Source organism: Pteropus vampyrus, unplaced genomic scaffold (genome assembly GCF_000151845.1).
Source record: "Pteropus vampyrus isolate Shadow unplaced genomic scaffold, Pvam_2.0 Scaffold41, whole genome shotgun sequence".
Taxonomy (NCBI): Eukaryota; Metazoa; Chordata; class Mammalia; order Chiroptera; family Pteropodidae; genus Pteropus; species Pteropus vampyrus.
In genome coordinates this window covers 2725779-2739668 of record NW_011888822.1, presented here as the reverse complement: position 1 = coordinate 2739668, position 13890 = coordinate 2725779, and the positions used below count along the sequence as shown (strand labels likewise).

The following is a 13890-nucleotide window of genomic DNA, read 5'->3' as shown; positions in this document are numbered from 1 at the left end:
GCCCCAGTAATTATTATTAAATTTTGAGTCGGCCGCCAACATTTAATAAGCAGTAGAATTCACATAAAAATCAGCAGTGGAATCTTCTACCGGAAGTGTTCAAGGTTGGCAACGCAGGCCCGAATTCCCACGTGGCAAACATCAGCTGGAACCAAGCAGCATACCATCTCTCCAGACAGGGTGTGTCTCACCAGTTTGCCACACTCCTCATTGCTCCCTAATGCCACACATCAGACCCGTTGTCCTCACCCCTGTCTCTTGCCAGCTCACTCTGGCTAGTCTAATTTCAGTCTGCCGGATGGGACTCTGACCCGAGGAATTTTCACAACAGACACTTGGGTCTTTTAAAAAGGACTCATAGTCAAAAGCAAAAATCATGGTTTAATGAACTCCTGGCCAGGATTCTGAAATCACTAACCTGGCTTAAGAGAAGAGGCTGCTTCTGTACAAGGCGGCTTTCTCAATTCAGTATTTATTTTTCAGAGATTTAATTTTTCAACCAATTAGAAATTAACCATGCAGTCGCGCCATCGATAAGATGTGGGCCATTCCCCTCGGTGAACCTGGACATTATTCTTACTCTTTCCAGAGCTGCATCGTGTTGGTCTGTGTGTAAGAAGGTGAAATGGGAAGGGGTAACAGCTCACACCCGCTGCGCCCCCGCCCCGTGGATGTGGTGTGCAGAAGGACTGCTCAGCTGGTCAGAAGGCATGAGGCCAGCCAGGGCCAGGATTCAGAGGAAGAGCCTGCTTCGGAAAAGTTTTTCAAATGAAACTTGGAGCAAGATGCTAACTAACCCTCTGAGAGCGTTTGCAGGAGGGAGGTAAGGTTTCACGATTCCCCCCACCCCAGCTTTCCTCCTCCCAATTTTTATCTCAGTAGCCAACAGAGTCTGAGTAAAGTGCCTCCATTCTGCTTTTCAAAAAAAAAATAAAAAAAAAAATAAAAAAAGAAAAGAAAAACAGTTTTCAGTGGCATATGTCATCACTGAATTAATGCTGTTTGCCTTTTACTGGCTTGGCTCTCATCCCAGTAGAAGCAAATAAAAACGGAGTACAATGTACTATAAATGCTACAGGCAGTGATGCATCAGATGGACCCATCTGAAACGTTTCCTACCCCACAATAAGGGCACAACTTCTGCTCCAGGACAAGAACCCCTACGTTGTCAAGATTATGATGAGCTTAGAGCCGAGAGGCCACTATCCGGAGTAGAGGAAAGCAGGATTCTTTCACTTTTCAAGAAAGATAAAGAAAAGGACGATCTGCACACTCATGAATCTATAGCCTGGTTCAGGCACGGGCAACTTGACTGCATTTGTTAAGTAATACCACTCACTAAAAATCACCCGTATTTGTGAATTAAGGCGGCTGCTTGAAAAAAAAAGTGGTAAAAAACACATAATAGTTACCATCTTAACCATTTCTAAAAGAGTACAGTTCAGTAGTGTTAAGTATATTCACACTGTTGTGCAACCAATCTCCAGAATCTGTTTTCATCTGCAAAACTGAAACTCTACACCCAATAAACAACACCCTGCTTCTCCCTCCCCCCAGACCCTAGCAACCACCATTCTATTTGCTGTCTCTGTGACTCTGATACTCTAGGTACCTCGTATAAGTGGAATCACATACATTTTTTTTTGTACTGGCTTATTTCACTTAGCATCATTTCCTCAAGGTCCATCCATGTTGCAGCATGTACCAGAATGCCCTTCCTTTTTAAGGCTGCATAATATTCCATTGTATACCACATTTTGTTTATCCATTCATCTGTCAGTGGACATTTGCATTGTTTCTACCCCCTGGCTACTGTAAATTATGCTGCTATGAACACGAGCATACAGATTTCTCTTCAAGACCCTGCTTTCAATTATTTTGGATATATATACACTTAGAAGTGGAATTGCTAGATCATATGGCATTTCTATTTTTAATTTTTTGAGGAACCTCCATACTGTTTTCCATAGAGGCTGCACCATTTTGCATTCCTACCAACAGTGTACAAGGGTTCCAATTTCTCCACACGCGCACCAACGCTTGCCATTCTGTCTTTCTTCGTTTTGTTCTTTGATGGTAGCCGCCCTGCCCCCCACCCCCCCCCCGCTCACCCCCCGCCATTGAGTGTAGTGAAAAGGCGGCTGCTTTTTCACAGGGCCATAAAATTTCCTTTTATTTTTTCTCGTGCTCTGACAGTATCTAAACCACTGTTGCAGAAACACAAAAACAACTAAAAACTGTTGTCAGTTACAAATACATATGTCCTCCTGCAACGGGACACTGGTTCCGTGTTCCCATTACCATGCCTAAGCTGGATAAGAGCATGACGTGCTTCCATTTCTATCACCACTGGAGTTCTCTCGAATAAGCACTCCTTACCATTTCGCCCAGAGCTCACTTCATCAGACTCAAACAATCAAACAATAGTCCGTCATGTCTATTTCAAACGGGTGTTGGAAAACTGAGGGCATTTGATAAATGCCAAGCCCCATAAATAGGGCTGGTCCTGACCTACCGAACTCTGCCACCACCGACACTTCAGTGCAGCATCAGTCGGGACAGAAGCTGTATCCGTACTACCGTAGGTCAAACACACCCTGACACCAACCTCTCTGAAACTTGTTCTCCACGTCCCACACATAGAGATACATAATCTGTTTTACTTCAAGGATCACTCACTAGGGGGCAGAAACTTCCAAGGACCCAGACAGTCTCTGGAAGGAAACTAAACCACAACTGGCACTGAATAATCCTTCAAGTCATTCCAAACTAGTTCCATCTGAAACTACCCAGGAAGTGACAGCCAAGAGCAGGGGCAAGTAGAATTATGCAAAAAACAGCTCTTGAAAAAGGAAGCGGACCAACAAAATTAGCCCTAGGTGAAACCTGCTGTGGGTAGTCGTCATACAAGTGCCTGCTGTAATTCATTTTAAATAAAGTATGCTCCAATTCCCCCACCTCCATATCTTCTAGCTGAGTATCACATTCGTTATTTCTGGTCTTTCTTCATGAACCTGTACTACTACTTATTTTTGTCCTTAAATTAACTATTATTTTTTTTCCTCAAGTAAACTTCTTTTAAAAGGAAATATCATGTTAATAGTATAAATCAGTTTCTCAACTTTAGCACTATTGATGTTTTGGACCAGATAATTTTTTGTTGTGGGGACTGTAACTGTGTGTTGTAGGATGTTAAGCATCCTTGGTCTCTGCCCACTACATGTTAGCAGCAGCCCCCTGATCGCGACAACCAAAAATGTTTCCAGTTATTGCCAAATGTCCTGGGGGAGAAAGGGGACAAAATCATATCTGGTTGAGAACCTCTGCCATAAATGGAAAGCTGGTATATTTTTTAAAGCACACATTCAAATATTCACTTAATAATTAATATTTCATTTGAAATCATCCTGTGTTGCTCACTTAGGGAACAAGCCCCAAAGCACAGAGAAAGGCAGCCTGTGCTGCCCAGGGCACCTTCCTTAACCTTCTGAGCCTTGGTTTCTTCACCGGCCTAACAGCAGCAATGTCAGAACTGCCCTCACGGGGGTGCTGTAGGATATCTGGCATCACCGTTTGGCTTTTAGGACGGGCAACCCCCAGCACGGAACAAAAGTTAATAAGTGAATTTATCGTTTCTACAATCACAGTTTTCAAGCTGGATTCCTTAGAGCTTAAGAATTCCCAATAGGTACCTCAGGGTTTGCCCAAAAGAGTGAGTGGTTGGGGCTCAGCACCCTCCCCTGTGGCTCAAAACAGAACAGCAGCCCCAGGTCTCTGACCAGCTCTGTCCATTCTTAGCTCCTGGACCAGACAAAATCAGGCCATGGACCAGATTTGGCCTGAGCACCGAACTAGACGATCCCTTCAGCACCTGGCTCAGGGCTGACCGAGAGATGGGAGTTGGCAAGCTTTCACTGAATGGCTGTTTATATCCTGGGGTTCTGAGTAAGATTCAGTTTGGGAAAAAAAAAAAAAAAGTTTCATTGATTTAAGGAAACAGAAAAAGAAAACTCCAGCACTAAGCGATGAGTTTGTAGACGATGTCCACCCTGAAATGCTTTTGCTAGGGCCTGCTGTGCTGCACCCCACCCTCAGAACATTTTCTTGCATCAGCTGGCTTCTCGGGGTGCCTCTCCTACATTCAGGCTATGTATCCTAAGAAAGGCACCAGGCTGGATTTATATGTGACACACACAGCCCGCTGAGGGCTTCACAGTAAACACATGCTAGCAAAAGGCTTGGTGAGTGACTGTATCGGCTTCTAATCCTTCTGATCAGCTTCTGGGCAGCTGCAGCTATAGCAATCAATTCTGCAGTAAAGCCAAGCACCAGTAGTTTCTACCTACCTGGTGGCACATGTGAAGAAAAAAAAGAAAAGGAAAAAAAAAAAAAAGAAATTGTTTTTAAAATTTGAACTCACTTAAAAATTGGGAGATTCTGCACAAAGACCTGGATTTCTGGCTCCCTAGGCATTCTCACTAGCTACAGTCAGAACTGAGTAAGGTGCCCTCTTTAGAAAGGACACATGCTCGCTAGTTTGCTGTAGTCCTCACTGCTCCCTAATGTCTAACATCTGGGCATCTTCTCTCATTGATATTACCTGTCTTGTTCCGGTAGATGTCTGATTTTGCCATTTGTTCTAAAGAATTATTACCCCTCTTCTTCCCTGTGAATTAATATGCTAAAGCTACTACTCAGAAGTACTTGAAAAGATGTTATTAAACATCAAGTGAATTTAAACAAGCCTTTTGGAGACGCTGGTGAAAATATAGTTTGTAACTTTCAACGTTAACTAATTTTTCAAAGATGTTAAATATTAATTGCAATAGTTTTTTACTTAATGTGAGGGGAAAATTAATGTGGAACTGATTTAAACCAATGTACATGCAAAATCTTTGAAATAAGTTATGACTAAGATCAGAATGATGCTAATTTCATTTAAAAAATGAAAACCAAGCTGGAGGAGGCAGAAGAGGGGAAAGATGGGATAGACAGAAGTGAAGTGAGACCTTGGGGATCATAGACTGATGTGGGGTTTACGGGTTTTACCCTCAACTTACTCATATCCTTTACTGACCAATAGGCACAGACATAGATGAATTTCTCTTTAAACCAGGAATCAGCAAATGAAGGCTTACAGATCAAATTGGGCCCACTGTCAGTTTTTGTAAACAGAATTTTACGGAAACTCAAATCCCATCTGCTCATTTATGTATTGTCTTTGGTTGCTTTTATGCCACACGGCAGTTGAGTAGTAGCGACAAAGACCGACATCCCACAAAGCTGAAAATGTGACTATCTGGCCATCTGCAGAGAGTTTGCTGATCTCTGCCTTTAATGATTACCATCACCGCTCTCAAATCTGAACTGTCTGAAATTCTCAAGGAAGACAGATCCCTTTTTGCCTCGGGAAGAAGCGAACCTTCCCACTGAAATGAATGTGGAGAGGGAGATGCTCTGATTTACCAGTGTTGGGGATGGAGCACAGTTCCTGGAGGTCATTTTTAATGCCAGCTCATTGGGGATCATAACCTTGTCACACTCTTTAATGTCCAGGGATGAATGCAAAAGAAAGACCTCATGGTTGCCCTCATGGTCACCATCATGACTGCCTAGCTTTTGGACTGCTCCACCTTCCTTGTCACTGACAGCAAGGTGACTCCATTTTTCTGAACCTTCTTCTGCACTAAGGCCTATCATTAACCCCGATTTACACTGAGGAAAGACTGGCCTCAGGACCCTGAGAGAATAAGGAGCAGAGCATACCAGGGTGACGCGACTCTAAACACTACCCTGTCAAGATCACAGACACTCAGATGCCTGATGGTTTAAGCTGGAGATCCACACGCCCCATCCCTGGAGATGGGAGTCCCCAAGGTCTGCCATCTGTGTCTTCTCTCTTTTCCTTGGAATCTGGAGTTTGACTCCAGTGGCAACGACTCACCTCCACTTACCTGGAACATGGCCCAGATGGTCCCCACCCCTCTCCATTCTCTCAAGGTGTAAACGCTCCCAATCCACGTTCTTAACAGTCATCTTTCTCTGGAGTGTGGGCAAAGCAGTGTTTGAGAGGAGCCGCCTGGGAATAACGCCAGAGCCCTGAGTGCAGAGGCTGAACCACACGAGCTTGAACATCAATTCCAGGTCCACCACTTGTTTTTGGAGAAACCACACTGGCCAAGCCACCATCGCCCATCACCTCCTGTCTGGGCTTCTTGTGTCCACTCTTGCCTCCCCTGTACAATCCCCGCACAGAAGCCCAAGTGATCTTTCAAACAAGTTAATCGGATGACCAAGTCTCCTGCTGAAATCCACACTGGTTTCCCACTGCAGTCAGAATCGATCCCTCGGCACGGCTGGCAAGCCCCTTTCCGACCTGAGCGCTGCCTGTCTCTGGACTCATCTCCCAGTCCCTCCTCCTGACTCCGCAGCCCACACACACACTGATCCATGTTAATCCTCACTTCAGGGCATCCAGATCTGCTGTCCCCACAATCTAGAAGGCTCTTCCATGGACCTCTGCAATGGCTAGCTCCTCCTCGACACTTGAGTCTCTGCTTAAAAGTAATTCTTTGACCACTCGATGCTACACTGTCCTTCTCCCCAACTCTAACAGTTAACGCTATTTAAAGTTATGCATCTATTTACTGGAATATTCTCAAGCTCCCCACCTAAGCCCCGGGAGCACAGAGGCCTGTCTTGACCTATGTTCTAGTCCCATCGTCTAATTCAGTGCCTGGTACACAGTGGGTACTTCATAAATATTTCTTTAATATCTTCAAATGTAAGAAATCCAACTTTTTTCATAGCAATTCCTAGAGAGAACTGGCTTCACACAGCTTCACAAGTGGCCCGATATTTCCTTCACTCAATTCTTCAGAAGGCTACTCTGCAACTTTCCCTAAAATCAGGACAAACTGAGCAACACCCATAAGAGGCCCACACTTCAAAAAAATGAGTCCACACCAGCTTTAAGGAGGAAAGTAATTGAAAACATGAAAATTTATTCTAAGTTGTATCTTAACATACGAGATCTCAGCTTTAGATGAATTTTAATGTTTACAAGTGCAAAAGCAAATAAATATTTACCAGTTGCTTTTTTTTTTTTTTTTGCACTCTTATAACTCCACAACAGCTTAGATGCAAAAAAAAATTGTTGCTAAACATCTTGTAGTCTGGCAAAAGGAAGAATTACTTATTAAGAAAACCCCTCACAACAATAACAACCCCCGATGCTCAAGGCTTCCTTGCGGAATCTATCAGGATGGATCATTAACATTTGAGCACACGACAGAGCGACAAAATTGCCACCGGTCAGGGTGATGAGGATCACGTCCTCACAGCAGAGGCCTGACCAGCTCTGCCCTGGTCTCGCCATCTACAAACTGGGTAATCGACACAGCGAACGGGGCTCTGAGATAGAGAGCCCTATTTCTTAGGTTGGGATGGTGTGCTAATGCCACCTCTCTCCACAATGAAGCCTCTCATTCTTTAGGTTTTACTGTAAACGTCGCCTCCCCAGAGTGGCCTTTCTTAGGTAGGTCCCTGCCCTCCTCACTACTCTCTTTGGCAGCGCCCTGTTTATTTCTTCTATTACCGTTTCACAATCTCCAGTTTAATTAACTAGTTTCCTGGCTTGCCAGCTAACTCGCTTGCTTGCTTTCGAACATTGCTGCTTCCTAACTTCCAGGCGTGTGCTCTACCTAGCCATCATCTCTGTCTTCTTCTTTATACTGTGAGCTTCAAAAGGCAGGGACCATGCTCGCCTGGGCTAGCACCCAGCCCAGTGCCCGGCACCAAACAGGCAGTCCATAAATACAGGTGTTGAATAAATGAATAAGGAATTAAATCTTAATGAATATATTTCTTAAGACTGATATCTTCCTTATTCACTTACTTCATTGTGTGGTTGAAGTCCTTGGAGTTATTCTGAGGAAAGTAGATTTTAGCAGGAAACAATATAAATATAAAGGCAACACCGATTCCAGCAACAATAAGAAAGTAGGTTATCCTTATTGGAATAATATATACAGAGAGACACGCATCCACACGCACACAAATCTTTCATGCTAAGGACGCACACCATTCCAGAAATGTTGAGTACTTTCTGGATCTTCATACCCTACCCCAATTATTTTTTAAAGGAAAAGACTATTCACAGCAGCATGGAGCCTCGAATGAGGATGGGCGACTTACCTGGATTAACAGTGATAAATTTGCTATCCTCAGAAAATCGGTCCCCTCGGGACATAGGCTTTTTAGATGGCATTTCAGGCCTCTTGGGATCACTCCCTTCATAGCGTTCCTCTGTGACTGTGGGGGGCACTTGGGTGGAGGTGACCGAATTGGAGTCCAGGCCACGGTCGGCGTCCCTTGTGTCATCGGACCGGTCAGTGGGGGCAGTGGTGTGGTCTTGCAGGGGCCCAGGTATAGTCTGATGCGCCCCCGGCTGGGCAGTTCCACTGAGAGATGAGGGCGTGGGGGTGGGCTCTGTCTGGCTCCGCTCCTGGGCCGCGTGGGCCACCCCACTCTTCTCCTTCTTCTCGGAGTCCTTCTCCCCCTCCTCCTCATGCTCCCGCTCCCCATCCTCACTCTCACTTTTCTCATCCTTTTCCCCTTCCTCAGTGCCCTCGCTGTCCTTGGTCGGTCCCGAATCGCCATCTGGGCCCGGAGAGGCCACGGCCTCTGTGGTGGCCAGGACTGGCCTCCCGGCCTGCTTGCTGGCCGAAGCGGCCGTGGGGAGGCGCGTGGGCCACACGGTGCTAGGGAAGGAAGAGATGCCGCCGCCGCTGAATCCCAGGCCAGCCAGGAGCGTGCTGGTGACCACCGAGGCCACTGTCGCCTGGCTGCCGCTGGAGGATGGGCCCATGCCAGTCGCCATGGAAACAAATGAGAAGGGGATGCCAGAGGATGTCCAGGTTGAAGACCCCGAGCTGATGGGGGCCATGTCGGCGGAAGAGGCAGGAGAGGCTGTAGGCTTGAAAGGGTCACCCAAGGGTTGAGGGAAGGGACAAAGGAAAAGAAAGCAGAGAAGTGTCAGTAAATCCAACAGGGAATGAGCCCTGGTTACAATCCTGAAAGGGTTTTGCTACCTTTTCATTTTATTCACGGAGTCTTCCAAAGCATGGTGTCAAAGCTGACAACAGGAGATCCGTGGATAACCCTCTCTGGTCATAATGTTTTTAAAATTACTTTTAACTAGCATATCAAACCCAACTTTTCATTGCTATTGCTCAGGAGGAGGCTAAATGGCAAAAAAAGTGAGTAGCATTAAAGTTTGCTTAAAGAAAAATATCGGATGAATAATAACTTGGCAACATCAGATGGTCAACTGTTCTTGGGTGACACTGGACGAGGCAGGAGCTTTTTTAGATATCACTGGCGCTCGTGGAGAACACACAGCTCTTAGGTCCAGAGAGGTCCTCCAGGATCTGGTTCCACCACCTGACAATGAGGAAGTGGAAGGACAAAGAGGGAAAGTGGCCTGCCCATGTCTGCGGTGCCTGGGTCAGGGGCAAGAGCCGCAGTCAACACTGCAAGTTTACAGTCCTGCATCTCCACATGGTGTACTGTATAGCCGCTGTGCCCTTCAGAGTCTCTGGGTTTATCTTTGTCCACGTACATGACAAACGTCAGAGTTCCATTAACAACGGCCACCATGTGCTGGGGCTTCCCAGGCTACCCTGGAGGCACACATGATCATCACTCAGTTTTCCAGATGAGGAAACCGAGGCACAGAGATGTTGCGGAGCTGCCTGTGTCCAAACTTCAGCTCATTTTCCCTACATACTAAATTGGGGCTCAACTGTGAGGCTGTACTCACGCACAGTATCTTAGGAAAATAAGGAGTGTTGCTCTGAGTTATGAGTTTAATTTTAGTTCTTATAATCTGGTGTAGAGAAGCCAGATTCTACCTCACATTTATACAATAAAGCCAGAACACCTCAGATGTCATAAGTTTATTACCAAGGTTTAGTCTGAACACTTGATAGCTTAAGGATGCTCAAGTTAGCAAATGTTGAGTTCTTAAGTTGGTTAATGAAACGCCAGATGCCACCAAAGATAAAGTGCTCGAGCCAATGGAGCCAGCTGGCTTGGGCCTGAGTTGGCAGTCCCTCATTTGGGTGATACTGGGCATGGTCTGTTACCTCGCTGAGTCTTGGTTTCCTCAGCCATAAAAGGAGAATAACAGTAGCACCAATACTGTGAGATGCTGTGAGGAGTAAACAAATTAATAAAATAATCTGTGCTCATAGCCCAGGAAATGCTTAGTAAATTTTAGGCTATTATTGTTATTACCAACAATATGATTAATATTATGTCGATTGCATTAGAAATAGGAAAAGTTAGATAGTAATTGAGGCTCCAGAAATTTGCAAATCTATGTAACTTTGGGTATATGACAACCTCTGAATTTTAGCATACGAACAACAAAAGGCTTGGAGCAGAACTTTTGCACTGTTACAACCTATGATCGTACAAATAATAATTAAAAATCTGGTGAATTTTTACCTTGCCAAAAATTATACCGTATAACACTACTGCTTTAACTCTGTTGCACAGCCTGTTTTCATAACGTACTGAATTATAAGAGTAAATAATGTAATTTTTCCTGTATTTTTCGCGCTTCATATCAAGCAGTTTAACAACATCATACTGCCACCTCGTGGTGACCATTTTAACTGCATGCAAATTAACAACTAGCCATGACAAAGCAATTACCATTCTCTACTTACCACTCCTGTTTTAACAATTCTGGTCCCTTGGAATATTCGAGTGGTATTAGCTAAGAAACAAAGAAAGTACATTGTAAACAATATGAAATTATTATTATTTTTGTTCCAATAAAACTTTACTTACAGACATAAATCTGAATTACATATAATTTTCATGTCATGAAATATTTCTCTTCAGATTTTTTTCTAACCGCTTAAGGATGTAGAACTCTTCTTAGGTTGTGAGTCATTAAAAAAGATGCATAGAGCTAGATTTTGCCTGTGGGCCACAGTGTGCTGAATCTTGTCTTAAGCTATTAAAAAATTTTAAAAAATTGTTACTGTTCTCTGATTTACTGAGGAAAAAACATGCAATCAAATGTACAAATCTTAAGTGCATATAGTCCAACTAATTTTTACCTCTGTAAAAACCTATGTAAGTACCACCCGTATTCAGACAAAGACATCCTCTAGCATCCCGGTGTCCCCGTTCACTCAATACCCACCCTCCTTTTCCCAGAGATAACCACCATTCTGACCTCTGTCAGAGTTCTATTTTTGAACTTCACATAAATGAAGTCATATAATTTCATTCCTCTCTATTATCTTTTTGGTTATAACTTCTTATATTATCCTTTTATTGATTATAATATGCATCCTAAGCTTATCACAGTTTGCCTTAAATTAGTTAGTACTTTCAAACACTTCCTAAAAAAGTAAGAACTGTACAGTTATTTATTTAACTCTACTTGCCTGCCTCACCTTTTGTGTATTATCATATATTTTATTTCTACCTAAGTTTTAGAACCCATCGTTACTTTAAATGGTCAAATTCTTTTATTTACTAACCACACATTACTCCTTCTGGTGTTCATTCCTTCCTGCAGTTCTGCTCACCCATGTGTTACTATTATTAAACAATATAACTTTACAAATGTTTAATTGTGGTAAAATACATCTAACAGAAAACTTACCATCTTAACCACTTTTAAGTATACAGCCCAGTACTGTGAAGTATATTCACATTGTGCTTGGAGCTCTAGAACTTTTTTCCTCTGTCCCCGTTAATCAACGACTCCCCATTTCCCCTGTCCTCAGCCCCCCGCAACTACTATTCTACTTTCCATTTCTGTAAGTTTGACCACTCTAGGTATCTCGTATAACTGGAATCATATATAGTTGTCTTTTTGTAACTGGCTTATTTCACTTAGCAAAATGTCCTCAAGGTTCATCTGTGTTGCAGCATGTTCCAGAATTTCCTTCCTTTTTAAGGCTGAATGATACTCTATTGTATGTATACCACATTTTGTTTACCCGTTTGGGTTGTTTCTACCTTTTTGCTATTGTGAATAATGCTAAATAGTATAATTTAAAAAAAAAATATATATATATATCAAATTGCTTCTGTAATTATTTCAAAGCTAACGGTGCCATATAAACTAAAAGTTTGTTTCCTATAATATGAAAATATACATAAAAAATGAGCAAAAAATGCTAACTACCAAAATAAGTAACATTTCTACTTTCTGTTGTTTTTATCTAAACCAGAAGTGGCAAGTGACCAACATAATTTTTATTTGGCCTGTAAGCTATTTTAAAAAACTGAATTTGCTGTTATTGTGGAGAGCAGTTTGGTAAACATTATAAACAGTAGTTTTCATCTAAAAAAAACAACTCCCTGCTTATCCTGAAAAAAAAAAAATCATAATATTTGGCTGGGGTTTAGCGGCCACCTCCTCTTTTTGGTAGGCACATGATCTCCCATCTGCCACCGACAGCCCTCCCTTATTTATACATGTTTCCTACCTGGCCCCAGGGACACCTGAGTTTGCAATCTCTGACCTAACCATATATTCATTTTGCATAACTGGAAAATGGAATGTGCAAAGAGACAAATGTGGAGAACAGACCAATCTAGAAGTCAATACAACCAGCTCAAATAAGGCAGCCTAGGAAGCAAATGGCTCTTGCCTGGGACTAAAAACAACCTCCCACCATCATGTAGTTGCTCCAGGATCGATGCTGCACTGCCTCAGACAAGTATACACACCTCCCTTTGTTAAGACAGGAAAAAAGGTTGCCAGGAGACCTGCTTTACCTGCCCTTTACAAAGGGCTCTGATTAAGGCCAACAGATTAAACAGCCACTCCATCAGCAGTCCTGCTTTTCATTAATTTTGAACAATTTCCAGCAGGGTCAGTCCTGGCTGTGGTGACTAGGAATTTTCTACAGGACCTTTCAGAATGGGAGTGCTTAACCTGGGTCCACGGGCCTGATGGAATTCTGGGACAGGGAAAAGATGACATCTGCACTGTCACTAAGCTCTCACTGAGATGTAGCCCTTCTTTCCACTAGGAACACAAGCAACAAATCTCAGCTGCATTAATAGGACCTTGGACTTTGTCTCTGATTGAAGTCAGTTATCTTCATACTGCTTTACAGTTGTAGCTATTTTGGAATATCATTTCTGTTCCTCACTACTCAGAAATCACAGTAGCTAACCAACCCACCACTTGTCATTTAATGCTTTAATTAAAAAATGCATATATGACTACATTCCAAATTTGTTTGTTTAAAATATTTTGACAACTGCATTCAAATATAATTGGTTTCCTTTCCTATATATTTTACTTTTTCATTTTAAACCATTTTGAGAGGATCCGTCATCGGCTTTGCCAGGCTGTCTAACGGGTATGGCACTCAAAGAAAAAGTTCAAGAATCCCAATTTTCCACTGACCGTTGAGAGTTGCAAAAAGGCTTTGAACACATAGTAGTTAGTATTTTTAATCCCTCTGTCGAAGACTGGGGGTACATGGGTAATATTTACTCTTTAGAGGTGGTCTGTTGCTGTGTGTAAACGACTGGGCTTCAGAATAAGAAATCCAGACTCTGCTTAGTGGCCAAGTGATTTTTCACAAGGTACTCGCCTGCCCCGGACACCATTTCTCCATCTCTAAAATAACTGAGCTGCCACGAGGTCAGATGAAATAGCTTATGGGCAGATGCTCTATTACTGTAACCCATACTATAGATACTGCTTGCCATCATTACTGCCATTATATTTATCGCAGTGAGGTAAATATAATATTTATTGTTACGTTATATAGAACATAAATATTGGTATATTTACTATGATAAGGTAATTTTCCACGTGGCTTCCTCAAAGCAGATGCA

At 43.0% G+C, this 13890-nt stretch overlaps 1 protein-coding gene across 1 annotated transcript in view; it reads right to left on the bottom strand.

The window, feature by feature from the left end:
* PTPRG (protein tyrosine phosphatase, receptor type G) overlaps positions 1-13890 on the bottom strand; it is a 650284-nt gene that overhangs the window by 79218 nt on the left and 557176 nt on the right. Inside the window, exons 12-13 of the mRNA XM_023529707.1 lie at positions 10737-10786; positions 8197-8977 (exon numbers count right to left, since the gene is read on the bottom strand). Coding sequence (XP_023385475.1) covers positions 8197-8977; positions 10737-10786 — 831 coding nt within the window. The remainder of the gene's footprint in view (positions 1-8196; positions 8978-10736; positions 10787-13890) is intronic.